This window comes from Falco biarmicus, chromosome 20, assembly GCF_023638135.1.
Source record: "Falco biarmicus isolate bFalBia1 chromosome 20, bFalBia1.pri, whole genome shotgun sequence".
Lineage (NCBI taxonomy): Eukaryota > Metazoa > Chordata > Aves > Falconiformes > Falconidae > Falco > Falco biarmicus.
The window spans coordinates 1,013,066-1,040,897 of NC_079307.1; the positions used below are offsets into that span (position 1 = coordinate 1,013,066).

Below are 27,832 nucleotides of genomic sequence, written 5' to 3' on the forward strand. Positions count from 1 at the left end.
CGATACTTAGGGACCAGACCAAAACAGAACCAAGCAAAGCAACGTAACAGAAGCTTAAGGGCTATGTTTTGAGCCACAAGAATAGAACCTGAAACAGTCACCCACAAGATGACATTTAGGCTGAGGCAGATCACTCTTTAATTGTCCAGGCTGCACTAAGCAGTGAGGAAGGAAGGGCACATGCAGAGGATAAAGCGCCCCGAGAACACCCAGTACAACAAAAAAGGTGCGAACTGCATCACGAATGTGTCCCCTTCTTGAAATTTTGTGCCTAGCTGAGGCTCCGACAACTTCTAGACAGCTGAAATTAGTCAAATAAATCCCGTCTCCCTTGCCATATTAATGCATGGTTACGTAAAAACCTAACAATTAATATCCTCACCTGAAGAAATACAGTTGCTTTTACCCCAATCATTCTTCCTATTTTTAGCTCCATTTCGCAAAAACTCATCCAAGTATTTAATTAAAAAAAAAAACAACAACAAACTAAAAACAGTAAAAAACCCTGTAATAATTCAGACTAACTTCTACCGGGAACCTCTTTTCAAAGTACTCATTTCTGAAACTCCTTCCTCCACCTGGCAGTGACAGTTACACAGGAGGTGTAAACCAGCATGGGACAGAGGGGTTAAAGATTTCCTTCTTATCGTTCTGTAGGAAACTCCCCGCCACCCAGCCAGTCACCTGCACGTGTCATTTTCCAATCATGCAGACCCCACCATCCCCTGCACGTTCATAAAAAGACTCAAACGTTAAGAGATTCTCTTCTAAGGACTTTTATCTCACTCCTAAATCCACATCCTCACATTCAAATCACCAGGAGTGAGAAAGAAGCCCAAGGCCAACCAAACAGCAAGCTTCCTTCCAGATGCTGTCTTCCCGATTTCCAAGTGACCCACATTAAATTTATTTATGCTGTTGATGAGTTGCATAAAGCCCGAGCCTGCTATCACAAGCTGCACTATTTCCTGGTAACATGCAACGTTTTTATCTGAAGTGTGACTTTTGCACTTGGGAAAGTGCAATAATGGAAGAGGGGCCATAAACCACGAGTTGGTTCCCAGAGCAGATACCACGCAGCGCCCGCCTGTGGGATCGGCCTCTGGCACCGGACTCTGCTTTTTAAGACTGGACTTTTTTGTTACGGCAGCTTATGCGTGAACTGTGTGAAAACAAAGTGCAAAGTTCAAGCCTGAGAAACGTAAATTCCACTGTGTTGCATCAGGCTAGGAAGGTAGATAACCACGTTTTTCAAGCCCTGTGAGACCAGCCACATTCTCAATGTTGTGGGTATGTCTGCACTAGGGCACTTTGGCACTCCAGGACTGCAAGTGGTACCTCCTACACCGGTACCACAGGCTGGAGCCTCTGCAGAATACATCCATCTCCTGGGCTCTACCCACCTAATTCTCGGGGGATGGCTTTGTTTTTAATACAAAATACTCACAAACGGAATAAAGATACTCCTAATGCATTCATATTTGGACTGTGTGCTAGTGCTTTCTGTTTAGATCAGTCACACTTACAACTTTTACAGAAAGTTGAGCAGGGGGAAAAAAGCATCCCCCTTGTTAAGAGTGGAGGGATAAGAGCATGAGCAATTCCTGTATGGACTGCAACATTTTTTCTCATGTTTGTTCCCCCTACAGCTGTAGTGTTTCGAAATGCAAATTAATTTTCAACTCCCTGCTGTCCTCTGGGTCACTCAGGCACAAAGAATTTCTCTTCTCACAGCTGCAAGCAGGGTAAAAAAGAAGGGGAGAGAAGAAATGTCTCTTTTCTTAACTGCAAGCTTGTATCGCCTGCTCAGTGATCCCCTTCTGCAAGTACTTTCCCCAAACAAGTAATTCTCCACGGGGACCCCATGTACCTCTTTGTAATGCTAACCCCGTACCCCATAATCTTGAGTTCCAGCTATTCAGAGGGCAGATGGTGAAGCAATAACAGTGCCTGTTATGTTTGGAAATTTGCCCAAAATAGCTCAAAACTATTGGCCTTTGAAAGTATCAACTTGTGCTCAACTAGTTTGTGTCGCAGAGAATGCATCTGCACGAAGCAGAATATTCTCTGCTCATCTGCAATTTGGGTCCACTATCACTCTTTTTTTGAGGCCGCTGGATCCGTCTTTTATGTTACACGAGACTGTGTGTGCAGAGGCACATACTACCAGGTCAGGAGAAACATTTAGGCGCCTAAAACACGCAGGCTTTTCACCATTTACAGAAATGCACCAGTGAATTCGGCACCATTCAGTTTCTGCGATGTCTGACATGTTTAGATCTGCTGAAATTATGCAAACCCAACCAAGAACCAGAATAAATCCAGGGGAAACATACAGAGAGGTTTACTCATTTCCTACAGACATTCACAAAGCTACTCTGGATCTAGCATGCCACTCAAAGTTAACACTTGAGTAAATACTTTTTAATGTTTATACCACACTCTTTATCTTCCAAGTACTTCACAAGTATTAGAAACTTACCCTTGTGGCACTTCGGGGGCAGATACAGATCATTAGTTTGATTTTACAAGCACGGAGATAGAACAGGAGATATCAAACAAGTTCCCCGAAGCCACGAAAAGCGTGTGAGAGATGGGGTTTGAGCTTGCGAGTGCCCAGCTCACTGGCCAGAACTTCTGACTACAGCTTAGGTCACTGATTGCCCAACCCCTTTGGAGATGGATTTTGATTTTAAAAAAATTACTATATATTGTTAAATACTGAAAGGCAACTGGTTTTGGCACGTCTGAGGCCGACTGGTTTCAATATATTGCCTGTCTCCTGAAAAAAGGGAGCCAAATGAAGTAACGGCCAGCAGGATGAATGGAAGCAAATGGCTAATATTATCCATGAGCTCAAAGGGGCTGTTAAATCACAGCAGCCCCACCGAGTTACTGCCCCAGAATGCAACTTTACAACTGTTTTTTCCCCCGTTCACACTGTGTGTGCGCCGAACTGTAGCGAACATGGACTCAGATGCAAGTGAAAATGCTGAGACAGACCAGTATTCCTTCACTGCGTAACATAAAACAAGCAGGAAATGATAACGGATTATAAGAATTGGGGACGGTCAGTTTGGGCTCCAACATGCAAGGCAAATCAGTAAGAGAATGTGCTAAATTCTCCCCTTTACTAATGACATCTCAAGCACAAAAATAAATCACTTGGGGAGTAGGAAAAGTTTAATATATCTCTATGGCATGAAGCTTATAAACAACTTTTAAAGTTTCAAGTACTGGAAAAAAAAAAATACTGATGGAAACCCATGTCCTCCCTATCTAAAGGCAGCTGTCTCCTGAACTCGTTCCTGGCCATGGACAGACCAGTTACATTTTCTTGTTAACCAAGTAAAATATTCCGGTGTAGGATTTGCCCTTTCACTACTGGCTGTGTACTACACAATTAAGTTTCAGTTTTCTGAACAGGACCATGGCACACAGAAAAATCCCATTAAGGGAGGCAGAACCTGAGGATTTCTGGTTTCCTCCATACCTGTGTTAGGTAGGCTTGCCAGAAAACATGAGATACACCCACTGATTTGCGAGCAGTAGCCCTGTACATGAATCCTCCACTTGCCGTGTGTTTTATTTATGGCTCTCTCTCCCCACATATCAAGGAGAGCATTACAAAAAGTATTGGATAAGCAAGGATACATGATTTTTCCTGTTGTACCAATGGAGAAGTTAGTATCCACTTGTTTCTTTAAAAAAACCCCACCTATATTATGGCAGATGGAGTGAACCACCTTCCAGATATACCCATCTGCTTGGAGAACTGCTAGATGCCTAACAGTAAAGGAGATGAATCCTACTTTCAAGGACTTGCCCAAAGTCACACAAGAAATGCCTTGGCAGAAAAAAGAATTGCAAACAAATCCTTCAACACTCAGATTTATGCCCTAATCATTAACTCCTTTAGGCATCTAGATGCTTAAAAATAGAGACAAAAGTAAAAGCAGGATGCCAGATCTGAACCTACCTGGAGGTTTGAAACTTTTTAGTTCTCATTCCAACTTGTCAGCTTGGATACTCCGACAATACCTATTAAAGGTACAAAAACGCCCCAAGAGTTCATTCAGAGAATGAACCATCTAATATAAACCTTCAGCCTCACCCACAGCCAACATTCTCCTCAGCCCATTGTAACAACTATGGCCAATTTCATCATTCTGATCTAAATAGGACGGCTAATGCACACAGCCTACCTTTTCCGTGCAGCAGTTCAATAAACCTTTGTGTAAGAACAAGAAGTTATTGCTTAAACAAATCTATTGATGTGGTTGCCAGCATTCAAGTCATAACAATTCCAAGCATATTTGGGGAACTACACTCGGGGGTTGCTGTACTGCCACGTAACTATTTGCTGCTTGAACTGCAGCGGGCGCAGGTAAAGCTTGAGGATCTACTTCTGATGGAAGCTCTGCAAATGCTAAAAAGTCTTTCTGAAGCAAAAATCTTGGGAGCAAAGCAGTTCCCTAGCACACGGCAAGCAGGGGTTTCACCTGGGCCTTTGGAACATAAGTTGGAAGTGCTTGTATTTCAGGGGCTGCCTTGTTTTCCCAGTTAAAAATAGTATTTAAAAGGAAGGAAGGGGAAAAGAAACAATTCTGTAAATATTTATTTGATTTTTCAGCAAAGTTTGCTTTATTTCTTGGTTTGTCATGTTCAATTTTGTTCTGCAGCAGTAAGAGAGGGAGTGGAAACTGGTTAGATTTACTCTCTAAAATACAAGAAAAACTAACATTAATAAATATGTAAGACTCAGCTGCCCTGAATTCCAAATCAAGGCTTCCTTCACAGATGGCAAAGACCCAAAGCCAGCCAGGCAGGCTTTTATTATAACGAAAATTATTAGCTAGTAAAAGGGACTCCTCACATTAATACTAGGACCGAAGAGATGACATGTAGATTACCAAACTTATGCTTGAGCTAAGGAAAACCAGATTTTTACAGATCCCTGCCAAGACACTGCCCGAGATCTCACTCCTTGTGTTTCTCTGTGCTGGTTAACAGTGTTCTCCCTATACTCAAATCTGCAATAAATTAGCATCAAAGGCAACTACATCACCCAACTGCAGCCAGCGGATTGCTCAAAGGGAAGGATAGCACCAGAGGAACCCAAACAAGCCGTGATGTCACCAGAAATCCCAAGGTGCTGTTAAGGAGCTTATCTGAAGGGCATAATAACCAGCACAAGAGAATAAAACCATCCCTTGCAAACAGTTGTTGCTAGTGCCCAGTATGTAACAGGATCAGGTTCCCATATCTGCTATAACATGACCTTGCATACAGTTCTGGAAAGTATCAGCTTTCATTTTATTTTTTCTTTAATTCTACCCAACTTGTTCAAAATACCTGTGAATAAATGTAGGGAACAGGGAAGAACATGAAGGACAGAGAGCAAGAATCAGGTACGTCAGTAAACTTTGTCTTTTGCAGGCATTTACTTCTTCAGCAACAAACCAATACCTTTCCCTGCTGATTACAGATCATTGGTATTTTGTAATAATTCAAAAATGAGGTATAGGTCCTTCAATATGGGAAACTTGTCAACTAAAAATCAGTGCCGTTTTTAAAACTATCTTTTCCGGTTATGGAAGTTTATGATGTATCAATGCAACAAACGCATAAAGAGGTACAAAAAACCCCATTTCCTTTAAGCCTACAAAATCCCCTGTTAATACAGCTGACACTATCGGGTGGATTACCTCATGAAACGAACACCCAACACCCGCATTTCAGGGGATGCCAGGTTAGCCTGCGCTCCGCTCAGCTGAGGGAGAAATGATCTCTCTTATCAAGTGCCAGGCGACGGGAACATTTTCAGCACGCAAAAAGAACCGCCAGTATTTTATACCCCATCCTCCGCAGCCCAAGCAATTCCAGTACGTTATTCCTAGCAGCATTTGAATAAAAAGTACACTGAAAACTAATCCCTCATCTGCTGCAGCTCCCAACTCCTTTCCTCCCAGAAGAGCTACATGGCTTTCCCCTGGCGTGCCGACCATGCGAGAGCGCCGCCTGAGCGGTGGCCAACAGATCCCCACGACCAGTGAGCTCAGGAAGCCAGAGAGAAACGGCACCACCAAACCTGCGACCGCCCAGCTCCCCGTTGGCACTGCGGCTCCATCCAGCCCGCCCCAGCCCCTTGCACAAAGCCGGAACGCCGCGGCCACGTGCCCTGCCAGGGACAGCCAGCAACCTGCCCAGCGCTCCAGCCCCCCGGCCTCTCCATGCAGCCGGGCACGAACTCCCTGCTAACCACGCAACTGGGGGCTCCGACACTTGTCATAAAACCTCAGTTTCAGAATATTTTGAGGCACAAACGAGGACGTGGTACAGATGCTGCAATGCAGCATTTAACCAGCTCCCACAGTAAACAAACACATCCTCTGTGAGCACAATTCTCTCTAATTGGGGTCGAGCTAAATTTAAGTTGTATTTGGTTTCCTTTGAGAGAGAAAAATTTAGGGGGGGGGGAAAGTCTCTCTGCCTACAGAGGGAACAAGGCCTCTTCGCGAGTCAGGGATTATGCTGAATTTGCTGCACCTCACAGCTCTACAAAGCAAACTAGCATGGCAGGTGTCAACAGCACCAACCCAAGTGGGAACGTTTCTCAGAGCGATGAACAAACAGCTACTCCCCGCGAAGCTTGGTCTGCTTCCAAATGATGCTCCATTGGCAGGGGAAGTACTCGAAACCCAGGAGCCAACATATGAATAATGCACTAAAATTAAATGGAGACGGGCCTCTTAAGGCAGGCTCCATTGGGTGACTAAAGCTGACTGCAGTAATATTGTGCAAACCAACAGACTCGAAGGGAGCATCACCACAACTTTTGCCAGATTTGGACCCAACAGAGAAGTCAAAAATCACTCATATCAAACCCGTTTTTACTTCTGCAGGTACCAGCCCACAATTCAGCACTGACATGTGACAGAGAAGAGGAACCAGAAGGACAGAGCGCTGTTACTTTCAGTGGAAGCAACACATCTATGTACACCTCAGCCCAGTGCTGAGGAGCACCGTGGCTCCCAATTCCCATTTTCCAAAGTCACTTGGAACACAGAGGACTTTGAAAAATAATCCTGTGATCTGCCCATGACTCAAACCCTCATCCAAGGAACTGGACAATGACGCTTCCTTCCCCTCACTGCTGTCTTGTCTACATGTGCCTTTGGGAAAGGACCGTTTCACACCACATGGAGGTGTAGCTCCTAACACAGAAGGGATCCATCGTTGTTTAGAGCTCAAAGTGTCAGCATGTGACAAACTGGAATTAAAAAAACACAACAAAAAAAGCCAACCCACAACCAAACCCAAACCCCAGGACACTGCCCGCCTCCAGCTGCCAGCCCAGTAACGACTGCACCCCCCCCATGAATCACCAAGCATACAGAAAGATTTTAAGGTGCAGTACTCATCCCTACTGCTGTTACTGTAAACATTTGTTAAAATCCTTACCTCCCTCCCTATAGCTGCTTACAGGGTCACTTCTCAGATCCATACACAACAATTAAAAAAATGACAAACTGCACCCTCACCAAAAATGAAAAGGCAGCAGCAACACCAGCCTACGTGCTCCACTCATCCCATCTTACCTCGACACCCTCCCCTAAGGACAAACTCCGTATACGGATGTTTTATACCCTGAAGTTTAGCAGATCCAAGTTCTGACCCACCAACCTGAGAGGAACCTTTCGGAAGAAAGAGCACTCTGTCTTAGCACAAGACTAATCTCAAAACTCAGGTAAACTAAGGCGCATGCGTCACGAGCTCAGAATGTGGCCCACGCTGAACGTACAGCGTGTGTGCGTGGCTTTGCAGGATGGTACCGCCTGGGCTCTTGCTCCGTAACAGTGAAACAGGTCACATTTCTGTATCACTTTCCTCTTACACATTCAGGCCAGGCACAACGGATGCAGAACGAGAGTGATCACTTGCTGATCCCACAGAGAGACAACATACCGCAGTAGGTACAACATTTCTTCTCTGTAAATTCCCCTCTGGATATAGACACACGATAGCAAACACACTCTTCTCCTAGCTAAGCAATCTGAGCCAGCTGCCTCAACACAGTGTTTACTAAAAAAATACTCGACCTATTTCAGTTTTTGTCCTTACCCTTTTTTATTATCTTGGTCTACCCCTCTCTCACCCTTTCCTTTCTAAAAGACAAGCAAAGTTTCCGATGGTCGTGACTGCAAAATTGGGAGAGCTCATGTTGTTACACAGTGAATGCTTGAGAATTTAGGCTCTGTCAGCTTCCCAAAGCTGTTCGTTAATAAAGTTCTTAATGTAACTCCAGTTTGGTTCAATATTGCATTTCTGAGGCGCGCATCAATGCCTTGCCGTTCAAAGGCAGTGGATGGCATAATTTTCTCCTTCAGTCCCACTAAATCTTTTTGGGTACTGGACAGCAACCCATCAAAACAAGCAATAACCTAAACAAATCTACGAATGTGTTGGGTTCTTTTTTGTTTTTCTGAACTGAGATGTTCTATGTTGTAATCCCAAAGCATTACCGGTAGGTACCATGCACAGACTTCAGCTACAGTACTCTGTGCTCCTATAAAAATACTTGTTTATGTTCTGGTTCTGAGGTGAAGAGGCAGGACAGCATCTTTGCTCTGTCTGATTCAACTTTGCATCTCCTGTGATATCTCAGTCCCCTTTCAGTAGATCAGCACTGCAGTTGGCTCCAAGGCTGTGCAACATCAATGCTACAGCTTGGGAGAATCTTAAAATGCTGTGCATGCACGGAGCTTGATTCACAGGAATCCAGAAATGTCTCCAGAAAACCAATCCCAGGGATTATGTCACTTGGAATACAGGTCAGACAGCTGAATCACACAGAAAAAAACCAATCCTGCTGTGTGAAATGGAGACATGCCCCTGTTAGCAACATTCAAATTGGATCTGCTTCACTCCAGGGAGTTAGGAAAGAGTTACCAAATCAAGGGTGAAAGCAACTGGCAACTTCTCAGATGAAGAGACCTCGTTAGCACAGCTCAGTCCCAGTCACTCTGCTGCACCTCATGGTAGAGGAGTGACCAGAACAAGAAGTGAGCTCCTAGAGACTGTCAAACAGGAGCCTCCAGAGGAGTTCAAACACTTTAGTTCTGCTTGGGATGTGTTTTTAATGTTAAATAAAGTGAAATGCATACCCCTCAAAGCCAGGGGAAGAAGTCAGTGCAGAGGGCAGGGAAAAGCTTTAATTATTGCTGACTTGTGCCTAACAAAAATGGACAGGAGGAGGGCTGGGGATAAAAGAGAACTCTCTCTTTCCCATTAATGAGCTCACTCTGCTGGCATGCCTCCTGCCCTCCAAGATTGCTCCCAGAGCATGAATATAAAATCAGGCTCTCGAGCTACCCAGTGGTGTAAATTACCTACTCCTGATGTAGCTCTTACATGGGTTACTGTCTGTTTCTGTCTCCAAACCATCCAGTTTCTGGCTCTCTGATGCTTTTCAAGCCCCAGCAATAAAGATCTCTACTGGTTCCAATTAACAAGCCAATGAGCTTTGCCACAGTCCTGACTCCTTAAGAACAAGCTCATATTATGCACCAGCTGGTAGTAAAATACTTCGTGTCAGGCAAGGGAGTGCACGTTGCTGTTACCAACTGAATCGGTTGGAAAAAGTGCAGGAAAGAGCTCCCCACCCTTTACCATCCCTTTTCCAGACGGCGCTCATATGAACAAGGAGTGTGAAATACCATTGAAATCAAATTTAACAGAGAAACTCCTTTCCTACCCCACACGTCACATCACTTTTCCTTCAGCCTGCACGCAAAAGCTGGGAGACACCAGATTAACAACATAAGCATAAGAGGTCTGCTGAACAATCTACTGCGGTAGGCAAGAAGCAAAAATACGAAACAGATCAATGGGCTGACATAGCCAGACAGTGATGCTACACCCATGGCTGACTTCCTGATGGCTCTAACTCCTGGGCACACTGGCTGCAGCCCATGGCCGCTCCATGCTGCTTTTCTAAATGACCCTCAGTGTGGCCTATTTGTGGGAATGACCTTGGCTAGCGAACCGTGAAAGAATTCCCAGTCCTCTGTTTGCCACTTGTTAATGACTTCACAGCCTCGACTGGAGATGCCACAGCGAGGGGGTTGGAAAGAGCACGTGAACTTAAAATTTGTCCAAGGAAGAGTAGGAATAACTGTAATTTTTTTCTTGGAATGGACAGCTCTTCTCCTACCTCCCTAAAGTGCCAATGGGAAGGCAAAAGGGACCGAGAAGAGCCACAGAAAACTCACCATAACAAGCTGAGAGAAAAGCTGTGGAAAAACATAACATCCAGTTACTTCCTGCTAACTTTGTGACATCAAAGGCAGGTGAAGGATTTATACTGCAAACTGTGCTAGAATCATACAAAGGTAGTGAGTTATAGAAATGTATGGATCTAACATACCAGTTAATTAATTCATTGACACTGACACATAAATTTTATCCCCTGCAAGAAAATATTTAGTATTTATTCGAAGACTTCAGGAGGTTGAGAATTCATCTTCCATAGTTCCACCCATCTTCAGCAGTCCCACGCTGAGCCATGATGCTTGCTTCTTATTAGGATTAGCTTCAATTTATATTTCAGCCATCGATCTTTGTTCCACATTTCTCCGCTAGCAGCAACTAGCCCTTTGCTAGCTATGATCACCCTGAAATAAGATTCCTGATGGAGGAAGAACTCAGGAATGGATTGTTTCTTACCATCATGGCCAGAGTTGAGAAGATGCTCTCCCAGGTCACAGCCGAACACCCTTTCCTTCAGGATCCCCCGCTGTTTCAGTTTCTGTTTTGTTGGGCGCGACTTCATGAATGTACGAAGGAAGGTGATGAGCTTGCCGTGTTTTTTCGACACTGCACAACAAAATTAAAAAAAAAAAAAAAAAAGAGTTCACTTTAGATTTGGCCCAGTCAGGCAAGGCCAAGCATAACACATGCTACAGAGCACACAAGAACTGGATTAACATTCGTATCAATTATTAACAGAAACAGATTTTCCAAGGTCCGATACTAAACAGAGACTTGGCTTTTGTTCTAATTCTTGGCTAGTACAGAAATAACAGGAGACAGCTGTAATGGAAGAATTTAACACAAAGACACGTTTATCTGCAAAGCAGCTTCAGGTGGGAGTGTACCAAAGTACCGTCAGGGCATATTGGATGGTGGGCAGCACCTGGGAGCTGCAGTTTTCATCTCTGGAAAAACGAACAAGGGCAGTAATCTCACCTACACTGACAAACACAGTTTATAATCTACAAGCAGAGATAAGTGCTTTGTTACTGGCTCTCATTCTAGTAGTCTTAAGTGTCTCCAGAACAAACAAATGACTAATATTATGCAAACCTAGAGGACGTTTAGGTCTAAGTGCTACAGACTGCCCTTCCAGCACACCTGCAATTTTAATTAAAACCTCGTTGCAGCTGTGTAGGTACAGTCCTTCCCAGGGCATTATGAGCTCCCCGAGTCTTCTCAAGCCATTGCAAGACAAAAACATTAGTGTCTTTGTTTTACTTAATAGAAAACTAAGGCAGCTGACATGAAAAAATGCAGTTTATCCTTTCCAGAATGAATACAAGAAGTCTACAAAGGAACGAGAACATAGCTCACGAGCCATCCCTCCCTCCAAACCTCCCGCTCCATTTCTCTATGCAATATCGTTACGCTGCTGAAATCAGTCACTCTGTTAAAACCACCCAGTCCCGCATAATCCACAGTCAAGGAAACGGAGAGTCACACAGGGCAGAAGTGGGTGACACAAATAAACTCATGCAAATTGGAAGGAGGTTTGAATGGGAAGCAGAACAATGCCCTTGAATGTCAACTTTTCTTCCTGAGGCCCACTCTGAAAATGAGAGGGCTCTGGCCTTCCCAACAAAAGTGCCATTGTATACATGATTTAAAAGCAGTTTAAATTCAACAGAAGAGCTCTTTTGAAAAGAACAAATCACTAGGTATAAAAGGCTGTGCTTTGTGAGGAAGCCTTTACAGCTCCAGGAAGTTGTAAAGGCTCCTGCAGCACCACACGGCACTACCAGCAATTGCTCTCCCGGGCTCCTGCCTCGGATCCCAGAGAGGAAAGACAACCATGTATTGCACCTGCATTAAAACCCGAAGTACTGTGATCAAATTTCAGCGGAGTAATGCCATTTCAAACAAATATCAAAAGCAATGAAGACCCCTGGTGACAACGGTGTATCTCCTCAGTGTCACTACTGCTCACCAACAAGCACAACTTGAAATTCTGTGAGCAGCTTTGGAAGCTGGGACTCAGCAAAATACAGATTTATGCAGTAATGCTTCATACAGGCAGACAGGGTATTCTTCAGCCAGACAACATGAAAAACCTTGTCCCCAGAACAAGGTTATACCACTCGATGCTTCATGATGTTTTAAGCCCTTTAAACAGCCAAGCATTTTCCCCTCTATTTTACCAGGTATCGATGAAGTCCCCCTATTTACATCAAACCTGATTCCAATGACTTTAGCGTATTTCTATCTGAGTGGCACAGAGTTCTGCTTTTGGATAAAGTCCCTTTTAGCAGCGTGACAGTGCACTGATCTGCAGCAGCCAAAATAATTCCGAATACCTGAAATCCTAAAATCTCCAAAACGCCCCATGTCTACATTCTCAACAAACAAACTCAATTTAACAAACCACAGAAGCACTGAGCATGACAAACTGTGGCTATGGGGGCTTTAATTAAAGGAATGTTTACAGTTTGACAGGGTTTTTTTTAATTACATGCAATAAATGAACAGATTGTGCTGACACGCCAAACAAAGTTAGGATAGATTTCAGTTGCATCCATCATCACGGTAAAGTAACAGCTCATTTATCATGTCCTATCAGCCCCGCTCAAAAATACATGGAGACAGCCCCATCCTGACTGTGTGGAATTTCGAAGGGTTAGCACCCTCAGGCTCCTGTGATAAACCTATTGGAGGTGATAGACCGGAGACAGGTGCTTTTACAACAGTCAAGTAAACAGACAAATAAAGCAATAACTAATATGCAGGTATTAATTCGAATAATTTCACAGACTCTGTATACAGTTCTTCATGCAGTATCTTGCTTGACTTAATGAAAAATTAGTCCATCAGCTAACAAATGTAAAATGGAGAAAAACGCATTCAATTCCAGTACTGCAGAAATCCTACTAATGCTGGCGACCAGGTCAGGAAGTGACTTTGGGATGTCACCTCAGGCATGAAAACCAGAAATAGGTGCAGTGGATACATTTCTGTGGTCCAAAGATGACTTTACTTGGCACTGATACTTGTTTACATCACTAACCAGAAAGGAGACCCGAGTTTTTAAAACACGGTAAATCTGCTCTGCCTTCAAGCCACTCAGTACAGGTTAAAATAATTGTCTTGTTTTCCGCATCATTAAGTACAGTTCTACAAACACACTCTCACAGTGTACCCGTGCAGCAGTCCAACACACTGCCAGGGCAATGCCTGAGCAGGCTCAGTAACCAGAGATTCAGTTCCCAACAGCCTGTTGAAACACTTGCATGTTTCTTTGATTAAAGTTTTCCCGCACCGCTTTTCTCTGAATCAGTGCCCACTCTCGGTGAGAGTTTCTTGGGCTAAACTGGCTTCAGAGTTTTACACCCATGCAAGAATGATTCACCGATAGGAGTTAGGCTGCTCCTGGGTGGGGAAGAAAAAGAGAACATCAAGAAAATCCAAGCAGTCATCTCTGTGCTGACAGGTAACAAAAAACAACAAAAAAGCAAGTAGGTGTCTGATAAGGCTAAGCTACCCTTGTAAGCCCTAAGAGCTCAGGAGGCTGTCAGGGATGCTGTCTTTCTGCCAACAGCAATAAAAGCTGAAAGGCTTTCTATCCTGCTTCCCAGTCCTCTGGCATCACTTGACCCTCAAACCAGCAATGCATCCTGAGAGATATTTAATTTCTGGTGCATTTCGCTCCAGGTGAAACTAGCACAGCAGTCCCAATTTCTGCATAAGCACCAATGCCAAGGTTGCTACCAAGAATCCTGAAGAACAGATGTTTTCTGCTCCAAAACGCTGTTCCCCAACCATTGCTGTCCCACTGGTGACAGCACCAGCGATAGCAAGGGGTGCTCTCCTGCTGCAGTGCACGGAGTTGCCCTACACTCCTACACCCATTTGCTGATCTTGAAAAACCCAGAATCAGTGAATGCAAGGAAGTTATGGAATCAAGACACAGGGCTCTGACCAGAAACCAATCTAAAATTGTTACAGGCTAAGGAGACGTGGGTAAAATCATCAGCCCTTTTCTAGCTCTACTGTCCCACCAATAAAGTGGAGACGTGATAGATCTGAACCATTCAGTTTGTGTCTCCATGTGAGGCGTTCAGGTGGACAAGCGTCATGGAAGTAAATTCAGACGATAAAGCAGTATTGCAACCGGACAATTTTAAATGGCTGCTATAGTCAGAGATGCTGCTGAGTTACCAACTGAAAGGCAGACAAAACTAAACAACAATCCTAACATTTATCTGTATTGCTTTCCACCTCAGATTTAACTGCTATAGAACAAATTGTTTACCACGAAACGGAGGCTTTCCTAGAAGGAGCAGGGGCTGATTTTCCTCAGAAAGGCAGGTTTGGCTCAGTACCCTGGCCTGAACAAGCAAAGACAAATTCCCCATCCAGCACAGCGAGACTGGCTGCAAAAAAACCCATCAAAACCCAAACAAAAACCCCCACCTGAGGCTGGACTAGTCCTGAAGTTTTGCTGGCATGAATACGTCAATTAGGAGTGCGAAAAAATACCACACCCTTAGCTGACATAGCTGTGCTGGCCAAAGCCTTCATAGGGTGGGAAGGGAGGGAAGAAAAAGGAAGACTTGTGCCAGGTAGTTTATTGTGGGTTTGGGAAACTGCCATGGCCGGTACCTCCCCGAGGAACATTTATCAATCAAACCATGCCGCTGTTGCTATACCACCAGGCTTTTGTAGTACAAATGAGGCCCAAAATTCCCCTGACATTGATAAAAACCATTAAATTAAAATGAGTTCATTAAAAGCAGGGCTTGTTCACCCTGATGCCACGGACTGAAAAGGCACTTCAGGATATATTTTATGCAGCTTGTTTACTGGAGAAATGTGTCAGCCATCAGCTGATTCAAAGCAGCTTCATGGCTCTTGTTCAGCACAACATGCCCTTCCTGGGTTACTTCAGGAGCCTGCTGAAAGCTCGTGGGGAGCTCTCGGGATATGCCAACGACTCCTGCGTCTCCCTCTGACCTGCTGCCTTCAGGGCCATCATGGCACTTCTGTCATGTTCCTACACCTTTCTGTGAGGTTACACCACAAGCTAAATCACCGCAGCGACCCAGATTAAAAATAATCTGCTGAACCTGATGCTCTTACGGCAGAAGAACATGAGCAGTTGTGGCAGCCCAAGCGAGGGGGCGGCGGGAGCAAAGCACAGGAAACCCGACCTCCTCCGGCTGAGCTCCTGCCAAAGCCAACACGCTGCAGAACTGCACCCTCAGCCCGCTGGCACACCAGCTCAGAACTCGCCGAGGCACCGGCAAGCCACGGAGTCCCAACTCCTGAGCCCTCCTGTGCCTGCAGAGATTTGGCAGGCAGGCAATTACGCTGGGTTTACACCCATACGATTACAGCACAGTCCAACGATACGCATCTTGGCCCAAACTGCAGAAGCATCATGTCTCGGCCATAAAGCCCTTCCTGAGACCACTTCTAAAATTTAATATTTCATTACAATTGCCCATGTGTTGGCAACAGAAGGCAAGGTAGGATGGAAAAGAGCACTGGCTCCTGATTCAGTGGCTTTGAATGATGGCAACCAAACAGGAGAAGCCTTTTAGGAAATGCAGCCTTACTGTGTCCCCAAAACTATTTTCTGCATACATTTTCCTTCCCTTTTCAGTAAGAAAACCCCCATGATGCAAAGGCTCCGAGAACAAAAGACCACACAGTCAACCTTGCACCTCCCATCTTACACACCCTGCCTCTTTTCAAAGACCAGGGAAAGCAAACCAGAGAGAAGTGGGCATTAACAGATTTCAAGTCTTGCACATCTTTGTGGACAAAAGGCAAGTGCTCGCTCAGCAGACACCCAGGCGTACCCAGCAACACATTTTGAAGGGGATAAAGGCAGCTTCCTACAGGACATCCTCAGAAACCCACTGCCTCTCCCCCTGTGACCTTATCAGACTTTGCCAAGGGAAAACAACCCCATGCTAAACAAATACAGAACACCTGCTTTATCTCCTGTTGCTATCACTAATATTTTGGGTTTGAACTAGCGCCTAGAGAAAATCCTCTTCATGGGACTGGTGACAGCAGCATGTTTTCTAATACAGGATTAGAAAACTTTGACTTGAAGAGAAAATCTTGGAGGGTGTATGCTGACCCACATGCAGCTCATGGCCAGCGTGTTTGTTTCTCTTGTTGTTAACACAGACTTTACACGCTACAGAACCCCGCTGTCCCCTGCTGCGAGGAGAGCATGGTGCTAAAGGTCAAATGCAAGAACATGTGTGGCTGCATAATTTTAAATATATAAACAAACTGCAATATCCAGTCACAAAATCAAAGATGGAAGAAGGTGTGGGAATGTCATAAAAAAAGCACAGCTAGGTATTAGAAAACAAAAGCAAAATCCATCCTCTCTGAAGAGAGATTTACAGCAAGTCAAGCTACATTTTTTCCAGGCTATTAGTCCCACAAGACCCATTCTCCTCTAAAATTAAACTCTACCGCGGGGAGAGAGAGCAGCAACACACTCTTTTGAAGAACGAGCAGTACCAGGAATTGGGAGATGAGAAGCCGCGTTTGGTTTTGTCACATATTCCCTGTGCTCCTGACTCTGCAGACATTTAGGAATCCATTTAACTGTGAGTGGACTGAGTTCAACTGGTTTCCCACACAGCATCCATCATCTCGGCCCCTCCTTAAAACCTCAGTAAATATTTTTAATATCCATCCCTTCACGCTTAGAAAGACGTGCTCTGTGGACCCACATCTTGCTGAAGAGAAATTACACAAAGCCAAGAACTGAGTCACATCTCCCAGTTCTCTGTCATGTTCCTTAGCAACAAGACATTTTACTCCTTTCCTCTTGCCACAGCAGATTCTATTTTGGAAGCTAATTTATACAGCCCTAAAAACCCAACCAGAATCTGGAACCACACACCACCAAGCACCGTCCTTTAGTCCTTGAATAGGATGCTGGTTTTGAAGAAGAACCAACAAACACCACATCAATAATTGTACTAATATCTATACTGGGCTCCCTCGCTGGTCATAAAGATTTTTCAGAAGGAGATCTTAAAATTCCATAATGTGAGAATTAAAAAGATATCCTTCTATCTCCAATAACCTTCATAAATGTGTACTTACTGATTTGCACTGTAAAAAAAAACCCCAAAATAAAAATGCTGTGTGCTTTTTGATGCTGCAGCATTTATCCTGTGCCAGGCTGACATCAGTTAAGGCTGGCCTCTGTGTTAAAAGAAGTCATGAAATACGTTAAAGGGGATTAATTTCAGTGTCATCAGATAAAAACCATTAAAATTAACTATGATGACAAGAACCAGCCAAGAATAAGCACATATTTTCAGCAATCACAAGAGCACCATACCCACGGAGAGCAAAGTAGGTCATTAAAAGTGATAAGCAATGTCAGTGTCTTTCCACACAAAGTCTAGCAATAAGGAAGCCGCATTTGTTCGTATCTGCCCAGGCTTACCGGAGCCTTCCTTTGGGCAGCGTCTGTAGGCAATAATCTCAGCAAAACGGCAACTCCTCCTTATCCTTGCCAACACCAGCCTTTGGCTCCAGCTGGAGTACTGGCTTATTTTGGTTAGCGTAGGAACATCTGGCATCAGAGACTGACCAGCTTGGCAGCTCGCTCGGTGCTTTTTCATGCCCAGATTATACAATAACCTCTGTCAGCTTTGGCTGCATTTGAGTCAAATTAGTCCCCTTCCAGGGACAGAAGGCTGTAAATTCAAAAGCTAACAACATATCTGACCAGCAGAATTGACTGCTTTCAACAGTAATTATCTAACTAAAATCACGCATCAGTAATGATACGCACAAGCACTACCTACAGTTTGAACCTGGAGAAGGCTTCTGTTATGTCAATGAGAAAATGCATAGAGGAACCAGGAACCACTTTTGTAAGTTTTTTGGCAAGAACTCTCTCCATGCTCTTCATTGCCAAATTCTGCCAAATTTGTGGAGTATTTATAACTGGATAAGAATGATAACTGCAAGGTTAGCTAGATGCATAGGTATGTCACCTATGTAGAGACAGGAAAGTTTGATACCATGAAATATGCAACAACTTTCCAGGTTAACAGATACATCTGACATTTCCATAGACTCTAAGGTCACAAGGGAGCCCTAAGATAATACGACCTGACCTCCTGAACAAACCGACCACAGGACATCTCTGAATTAATTCCATCAAGTACAGCATACCCACCCTGAGGGAAGCAATATATGGTAAGGAGATATAAATCAGTTAGCTGAAGGCTAACTGAGAAAGGAGAGGGGTTTCAAAGGTACAAGGACTGACAAGGTCAACCTATTAATTCCATTAACATGTTTGAATTGTACTTGGAATAAAAAGCAGCACTACAGCCTTAGTGACAATGCAGCAGGGATGGGCTTTGGTTAGGTGAGACAAGGGCCTCAAGGGCTTGCAACTGGAGGTGAAGGAGTAATAATAATAGACGGGGCTGTAGTTCAAAGGAAATGAGTTATCAGAGGCCAAAACTGGAAAACAAGTGGGAGCTGAAAGCGAAACGACAGAGGTGAGGGCATGCAGCACACAGGGCAGTAGCGTCAGCAGCTCAGGTGACACAGAGGTCACAAGGCCAGCAGTGGGACTGGGAAACAAGGGGAGCAAACTGGGAAATGCAGAGCTAGGAGAAAAAAATAGCAAAAGAGGCACCTGAAATACGTATTTTCTCATTCATACTAAATTTTGCTAAACCTCTATATGTTTTGGCAGAGTTTAATGCAGTCCTGCTTATCCAGCTTACCTTGGAGATTAATGATCCTCCTGAAAAACAGTATTCTGAGCAGAATTAAACATCAGAACTACCTGTCAGGGAGACAATGTTCTTTCACCCATGTTCACTTTGGGATATCATGATCATTTGACCTGGCATGCCCAAGCACACACTACACCAATACGGATGTGAGATCTTGACATCAAAATGTACTGAAGTCTTTACGTCACGCTAAATTTGCTGTAAAGAGAACATGATACTGTAACTTAAAAGCATGTCTAATACTTACACAATTTGTATAGTTTGAGAAAAAATCCTATTTCAGACCAAGCCCAAAGGTGGTGGGTGCACCGTGTCCCATGGAAGGTGTCACCGGTTAGCAGATTTCTTATCTTGAACCTCAGGTGGGGCAGCAGCATTAAGGACAACCAGGTAAGCATCAGCATGGACAATCAAGTAAGCATCAAGATCAAGCTGCTAAGTGTGTATTACTCTCCCAATACTTGCAGATATGGAACAGAGAGGATAACACTCAAGAGCCAAGATGCCATCAGACGATACCAGCGCAGGTTCAACTGTACTTCAGCCATCTCTACCCGAAGTTTCTCCAAATCAACAGTCCCCAGTGATAAAAATGCCACCCATTTTCTGTTGGTAATTACTTGAGCTGCTAGCCTAGCTATCCTTACAGATGGAGTTTCTTAATGGCTGACCTCAGCCTCCCTTTAATACAATCTAAACCAAATATTTATTGTCCTGTCTACAGCTGCCATACCTTCAGAGAAGTCAAGAATCGACTGTTCTCCAACTCATACTTATGTGAAGGCAAACTGCCTTCGCCCTCCCTTATTCAAACACCAGCCATAGGCTGCATGCAGTATCCTTCCCTTGATCAAACGGCTTCGAAACAGTCTAAACGAAGTTGCAGCACGGCTGCTTGAGCCTCACCCACACTACTTCTACCTCTGCTACAAATGGTAGCAGTGCTGCAGGAGATTTTCCAAAAACTTGACAGCAACCCAAGCCAACCCTGAATAACATCAAGTACTTTGGACACACGCACGCAGCCCAGAGCTTTCACTAGTCACTCAAAGACAAATAACGCTTCAGCCCAATCCTGACATTAGCTAAACTAGGATAACCGGAGTGACTGCGGCAGTCAAGTTACTCCAGTTTTGCATGGCAGCACGCTCCAGCTTGGGTGGTGGGAGGAGGCAAGCAACGAAAAAAGATCTGACATGAATCAACAAACAGCAAAAGTTGAATAACGAGGAGTTTGGCAGATGGAGACCAATCCTGGAGGGAGCGGGTGTTTGCTCTTACGCAAGGCCTTAGGAAGACATTGGGAAGGAACCTTTTTATTCCATCAGGAAACAAACATAAGCAATCCACCTGGAATAAGGCGGACACTCGGGCCAAAGCACACTACCTCCCATTTCTTCAGCTACACGGCACAGACGTTACTTTAATCCTCAGCATACAGACTCTTCCAAAGCTCGCAGTACTCCCAGTATGACAAGTAACATTGCTGCTGCTGTCCCAATCCCTTCACAAAAGATGCCTATCTCCATTTTTACTAGCCAGAGGGCAGCTGTTACATCCCAGACCAGTTACTTTCAAATTACAGTGAGCTACTCTTCCAAGATTGGTATCATTCTGCTTCTTTCTCTATTTATAAACCCGACTTTCTAAACTGTTTAGCTATTAACACCTGCATTAAGCCTCAAGATGATTCTGCCTTTAGAAGCAAAATTTCCACTCACCTGGAGTGGAAACAATGTTGAAGACAACGGCCATGAGCCTCGCTCACACTGCAGTCACTTTATACAGCACGGGCAGGACACAATAGCTTTAAAGAGGATGGAAATGACATCTTCCTATATGTCCTCCTTACACAGCTCAAGAAGGGTAAAAAAGCTTTACTGAAAATGAAAATTGGGCCCAATACATTAGGGGATTTGAGGCGAACCAAATCTGCTTTCTAAGACTTAGGAATGCAGATATTGTATTGTTTTGCCTGCTTTATTCTTTCCCTTTATCTTACCAGTTCAGAGCTTTGATTTCAAATGAGACTCTTTTATCATGCCTGTGTGGTGCCCAGAACAAAGGAGGTTGAGGAAGAGTGGAAAGGGAAGGCATCCTGTCTTCCCTGTCATAAATAATAAGATCCCGCAGGGCATTTAGTCCTTAAAATGGACTATAGCTTCTAGGAGGTTTTCTGAACAAATATGAACAGACGAGCCATGGCTTCTTGCAAAGTGTCTACTGTGATCACGGTAACTACTCTCCCTGGGAATTTTATTTTTCAGAGTGTGCATTCACTGCCCCGGGGCTCCAGCACACAAAGGACTAGCATTTTTAAACAGGAAGCCCCCTTCTCCCCATCAACAGCATCAATAATATTAACGCTTAGGAATGCACCCTATGTCTTCCCAGTGCCAGTCTGGGGAGGGAGGGAAAACAAAAAGATAAAGTGATATGCAAAAACCTATTGAAATTCAAATTCTAGACATTCCCATCTGTCAGCTGCCTCTTTGGGAGCTAGGTATAAATCTGAGCAGGAAGCATCGCTCTCACATCTCTGCAACCCCAAGGCCAGTGTATGTGCCGGAGGGGGCCCGCAAGCTGAAATTCCTCCTTCCCTGGGATGTGGGTGGGAATCCTCACACAAATCATCCCAGGCATGAAAGAGACTCCCTTTAACAGCCCCGGCTTGCTACACACCCATGACCCTAGACTAAGTCCAATAAAACAGTTTACAACTACAGACCTTGTGAGTCGAAAGGTGCAATAAAAACCCGAAGTCGGAGATGAGCAAAAGGGAACCAGAAGTAAAACAATTAGCAAGGCTGGGGGGAAGTACGCGGCATTAATTTAATCAGTCTTCGGTTGGCAAGAGATGCCAACCGCCAAGCCAGGCAACCTGCCCACAGGAGCCGATCCCCGAGGGTCTCCCCTCACCGCAGGAACAAACAGCTCCACAACCAGCAGCCAGGGTGCCAGATGAGAGGCCGTCGCTGCGAATTGTTCACGATCAGGTATTTTTTTCACCTGGCTAAAAGCACGGCCACGGGCTCCCGACCCACAGCGGCCCCACGCCGGAGCGGTGGTGGTAAGGGGGGTGCTGCCGGGCCCGGCACCTCGCCCAGCCCACCGCTACCAGGAAGGAAAAATCTTCATTTCGAAGGCGTTAATGCTCGAAAACCGCAAATTCAATAGCTGGCAAGTTACTAAGCAACAAGTGGGCGCAGGAACCTAAAAATACTCCTCAAGTCTTACATAAGAAAGACGCTAATGCGGGGGGGGGGGGGATGGGGACGACACACGACATAAGGGGCCTCGCTTACCTTCCGCGCCCGGGCGCAGCCACAGCACCTCCCGCGCTGTCCGCGACTGGCTCCCCCGGCCCCAGCGCCGAGCCCGGGGGTCTCCGGCCCGGCTGGGCCCGCCCCTGCCCGAGGCGGGCTCAGCGGCAGGCGGGGCGGCTCCGCCGGGAGGTGCGGAGGGTGCCGGCCGCCTCTGCGGTGCCGCCAGGCCCCTCCCCGGCCGGCCCGGCCCCGCTCCACCTCCCGCAGGTGCCCGTGCCCCGCCGGCCCGCTGCCACCGCCTCCGTGTGTCCCGGAGCTCCGCCTCGGCCGCCCCCGCACCTCCCCGGCCCCGCCGCAGCCTGCCCGGAGCGGAGAGCGGCCGCCGGGACCCGCCGCACCTGCGGGCCGGGGGGCTGGGGGGAGCCGCCGCGCCGGGCTGAGGGGAGGGGGACACGCACCGGTGGGCTGAGGGGGACACGCACCGGGCGGAGGGGACCCGCCGGGCTGGGCAGAGGGGACGGGGACACGCACCGGGCTGAGGGGAGGGGGGACACCGGCCCCGGGCTCCCCACAGCCTCCCCAGTATGGGCGAGGGGCCGCAGAGGGAGGAGGCCGCACCGCTCAGCCGGGCAGGCTCGGCTGCGGTTTCCCTCAGCACAGCCCCGGCCTCGCCTCAGCCGCCGGTACCGGGCCGGACCCGGGCCTGCGGTTCCTGGTTTTCCTCAAGGAAAACACGCGGGCGCGCAGAAGGGGCTCAGGACGGGTGCCCTCGAGTTTATCCAGGGCTTTCTCATTCCTTGCACAGCGCTAGGCTGCACCGTCACGCCCGAACGCCACAGTGGGGGCCACAGCCCCGTTTTCACAGTTTAGGGGCACGTCTGCAGGCCCCCCGCCACTCACCGCTGCACAGCCTTGCGCCCACCGTGCTAACAGGCCCAAAGGAAGGGACAGACGCTGAGCACGCCTGAACGCTCCGGTGGAAGCGCGGCCACACTGGACAGAGGCTGGGCCATGTGCACATGAGCCCATCTGTCCCCTCACTCTGCACGGAGAGTGCCCGTTCTGTCAATCTAATTACAGTGCTAAAGAAATTACCCCCCCCTCCCCCCCACGTGGCTGCTAACCAGCACAGTTCGTGGCCACATCAATCAGATCACCGGAAACAAACTCAATTAAAAATTCTCTAGGAGTTCTGCTCTTTAGAAACAAAGCAAAATGACACAGAGCATTTTAACAGCATCCTCGCTTACAGCTCAGCTCCAAAAATCACCTGTATCAGCAGCCCAGCACACCCCGGAGCAGAAAGCAGAACACGCCAGAACTCGAGCGTGCCACCAGCCGTGGCATCGTCCCCGCCGTGCCCACGCCAGCACCCAGCAGCGGGGACACAGGGCTCAGGAAACCTCAGCCAAGCCCTGCAGCCTTCTAGGGCCGGTAAAGCTGGTGCCGTTACCTGCGTTTATCGCAGGCTTGAGGGATAAATACTGGTGATGCTGTGTTTAACCAGCAAGCTCCATTTGACCCCAAGCTCCTCAGTTCATATGAGGCTGCGCTGCAGTTTATCAATCTCAGTAATTGCTGTCACACACTTCAACATGCAGGCTCACTAGGTAAGTTGGACAACCTCAGGGTCAGAAGGATTAAAGAGGAATCTGCATCTATTTATGCAGACATCTTGCTGATCAGGAGGGTAAAACTCATTTATTTTGGGGTGCACAATTTCTCCTCAAGGATATGTGTTATTTTCAAAATTGTTTGCTGACTCATCTCTCCAAATAATGCTTCTTCTCCAGCTTGGTATTTATTACTGGAATTGTTTTGCTTGGACAATGATCATACTATCACATTACTTTTTTCCTTAGCAGCCAAGCATGACTCCTCAATTTGGTTCTATATGTCCAATTCTGAATACAAAACCTTCTTCCTGATACCAGTTCCCTGTTCCAGGAGTGTTCTTCCTACCAAACCCACTGGCAAAACTCAGTAAAATCCCAACACAAATGGGAAGCAACGCTATCCAAAATGTACGCACAAAAATGCACATACGACAATTCAAAAGAGCAAACCAGCACACGGGACTGCAGAGCAGTGAGCTACCCAAACCCGCCAGGATGTGTTGGGTCCCTACATCAGGTTGGTTAGGTTTTTTGCTTTTTAATGTAGGCCGGGCTGGGGCAGGCAGAATCCTACACAGCTGATTAACGGCGCTGTGACAGACTGTTGTGGTTCGCACACTTGCCAGCGCAGAGTTTCAAACCAGGGCCAGAGATTGCACAATCCTCTTCTTGCTAATCAGAGCAGGAACACATGAGCTGCATCACCCGTGATACAGAGCTCCCTCAACAGCAGATTCGGGTATTACCTTTGAAAATTATTGCTCTGATGATCTATAGTGCTCGAGGAGATATTTTACTACGTGGCGTACAACGGCGCACCTTTCCCCCACCTGCACTTTGTTTTCTGTAAAGCAAAATACTTAATGCTTGTCACAAAGCACCTTTCTTTTAGGAATGAAACCTGAGCGAGCAGGGATGTGGTTCTGCTGCACCTGGAAACAAGAAGCCCGCATTTGGCACGGCACTGCATCACGGCTGAAGAGCTTGCTCATGTCACCACACGGAGGTAAGGCCTCTGGCTCTGGAGCTTATGGGCTCTGCCCTAGGCAGGGGATCTTTGCCCTCCACTGTACCCAACAGTGCTGGGATGTCCTCTTGCTTTTTCTGAATATTTGATTGAAAATAAAATCATCTTCACATGTGCGTCTCATTTTCTGTTCCTAATTTCTTTTGCCAGACAATTTTAAGGAACAAAAGCAAGCAAAAGAGATGCATTTTCTGCTATTTATGTGTTCATCAGCTTGCAGTGGAGCAGAAGAGGTAGATGATGAATGTTTATCTTTTAAGCACAGCTAACAAGCCCAAGCATTTGAAATCATAGACAAAAAGGCTCCATCCACACGCTTCAATCCTTAAAGCATTCTAAACTTTATACTACACTCCAAAAGTTATTTCAGATAGAAGTATTGGGAAGGCAGAGTAACCTAAAAAATTAGCATACCCTGTAGCTTCTTCCACTTTCTGGTTTTGCCAATTTAACCACTGAAGGAAGCTCCAAGTCATTATTAGAACTTAGCCAGCCAGTATTTTTCAGTGCTGCTTCTTACTCAGCTAGATGTATCCTGCAATCAAAACACTCTCAAAACACAAAAAAAGAACACCCCAAATAAACAAAAACCCCCTTTTTTAAAAAAGGGTTTGGGGGAGAACTAAGATTATTGAAGAAAGCAGACCGGGAGATTGGAAAAACCCTAACAGAACAGCACACCATGCAATAGACCGCCATGGGTATAACCTGAAAATTATTTAATTTGATTCACAGAACTCACAGAAACCAGGTTTGACATAAAGGTATCTCATGTCACACAGTACCTGGCCAATCATGTGGTGACCTGCTCTTTTGGTGGATGTAGCCATGGTCTGCCAAGGCTGTCCAGGTACGTTTGCAAGAAAAATCTTCCAAGTATTCCATTTACAAAGGTAAAAAACCAGTTAGGAATGTTGTAATACATAGCCAAGTGGGTAACAGAGGGCTTTCGCTTGCCTTTCCTTTAGCAAAAGCAAGTTCCCATGAGAACAAGTCAAAGAATTTGATGCAAGCTTCCCACCGCAGTTACAGGATTAAACGCTGAAGAAGAATGAGCGCGGCACTGACACAAGCTCTTAAATGAAATCCAGCAGATGAAACTTCAGATCAGCAAAGGCTTCTGAATTAATCACAGACACAGGCTGATTCATGAGCTAGCAAAGCAAGTCCTAAAGGCCAGAGTAATGTTACGATCTGCAGTTTGCAGCAGCTAAATTCACTACCAGGGAGAGGGGCAGAAAAGGAGGGAGGACAGAGAGGGATGGAGAGGCAGAGAGGGGCAGAGGAGTTCTCGCTTGTGGAGGATTTCTGGTGGAAAATGCTGCAGATCTTGCCCAAGCAGCAGACAAGATGCCTTTCTACGTGTTAACTCAAGGATCCTCCCAAACACACACCATAGCTGTGCCCAAACCAAGACCTCCCGAGAAAGCCAATCCCTACAGATCTGCCAGCATATATTCTCCACTTTTTACATTAATTTATAGTTTCACACAGACACTTTCTTGCAGATGTAGCAACAGCACTGATCCCTACGGGCATCGGAGCGATGGCCAGATGGAGTGAGAACCCAAGCACCCTCCTCCACATACAGAGAGATGCTGGTTGAGCTGCTCAGCCTTTGCGAACTTAACAGGGCCAGGTTTTAATTGGAGATCTGAGATAGGCACTGGCATGACCCTTGATAAACCATATGCCTATGCAAGACGAGATCAGAGCTGTGTGCTATCAGCTAAAGTTAAAGCTGCCTGAAAATATTTCTAAGCCACAACTCAGCTCCCACACTAATTTACAGAATTATTCAGGAGAAAAGAAGAGGAAAAGCCGAGCAGAACAAACTACCTTTTCTCCATGATTTCAAAGCTCTTCACATAACTGCAGTTTTGCTCAAGCCAGCTATTATTAGAGTTAAGTCCCATTTTTTGACAGAGCTTGTGAGAAAGGAAAAAATATCTAGCTTAAAAATAATACACATACACCCCCCCCCCCCCAACCTGAATAGGTGGAGAGCAGGCAGAGTGAGAAAGAAGCACAGAACATGTGAAAAGAAAGCTGGCGTTATTAATAGTGCATTGGTGCCTCCAACACCCCTGCCCTCAGCCAAGTTTTACTGTTTTACTTCACAAGCAGTCCTATTTTGGTGGATTCAACCTCCCCAAAAAGGTTAAGCATGCCAGCCCCAAACGCCATCCGTGTTTCCCTAACAGAAACACTAACACATCTCTTTCTTACCTACGTGATACACAGAACTATGGAATTAGTTCTGCCGGGATGCATGCAGACTGTGCAGACATCCATACGCCATGCTTGTTCGTTTTCTTTTCCAATTAAAATTCCCCAGGAAACACAGCCAAGGCTTGCCAGAAAAGTACCTGTCAAAATGCGGGAAGCCTGAAGCTACTGTCTATGGATTCAAATTCTTCAGAAAAGCCACAGAGGCTGTGAGTGACCACACACAAGGAAGAAATTGCACCACAGGGAATACAGAAATTAATCCGTCTCTTCCTCCTACCTGTGTTTCAGGCATTTCCCTGTGACTTCAGGTGGCTCAAGGCTGATTCCCAGCGCTGGAATTACACCCGCAGGACATGGTGATACGTGTCCCGCAGCTGGCAGAGCCCTGCTGCTCTCCTCGGGATAACCTAGGCTGAGAGAAGGGCTCTTCTGCCAGGACAGCTCTGCCTACACCCCAACTGGGTGTTTAGGGGTGTTTTGTTGGTTTGGGGTTGTTGGGGGTCTTTTTGGCAGATAAGCTGCCTCAGCTCTGGGTGCAATCGTTTGCATAATGAACAGACTCAGCTGCACCAGGAAAAAACGTTAGTGCCAATCTGGCCTGGGGTTGGAGACAGAGGCCCCATTCACCGATGCCCT

At 46.0% G+C, this 27,832-nt stretch overlaps 1 protein-coding gene across 5 annotated transcripts in view; it reads right to left on the reverse strand.

Moving 5' to 3' along the window:
• Positions 1–27,832, reverse strand: part of ARHGAP32 (Rho GTPase activating protein 32) — a 258,191-nt gene that overhangs the window by 25,574 nt on the left and 204,785 nt on the right. For 4 of the 5 annotated variants that reach the window (XM_056322830.1, XM_056322827.1, XM_056322828.1 and 1 more), the window contains one exon: positions 10,729–10,878. In XM_056322830.1, the coding sequence (XP_056178805.1) occupies positions 10,729–10,878 (150 nt within the window). Of the gene's footprint in view, positions 1–10,728; positions 10,879–22,360; positions 22,556–27,832 lie in introns of those variants that run through there. The other variant, XM_056322831.1, reaches the window with a different exon arrangement.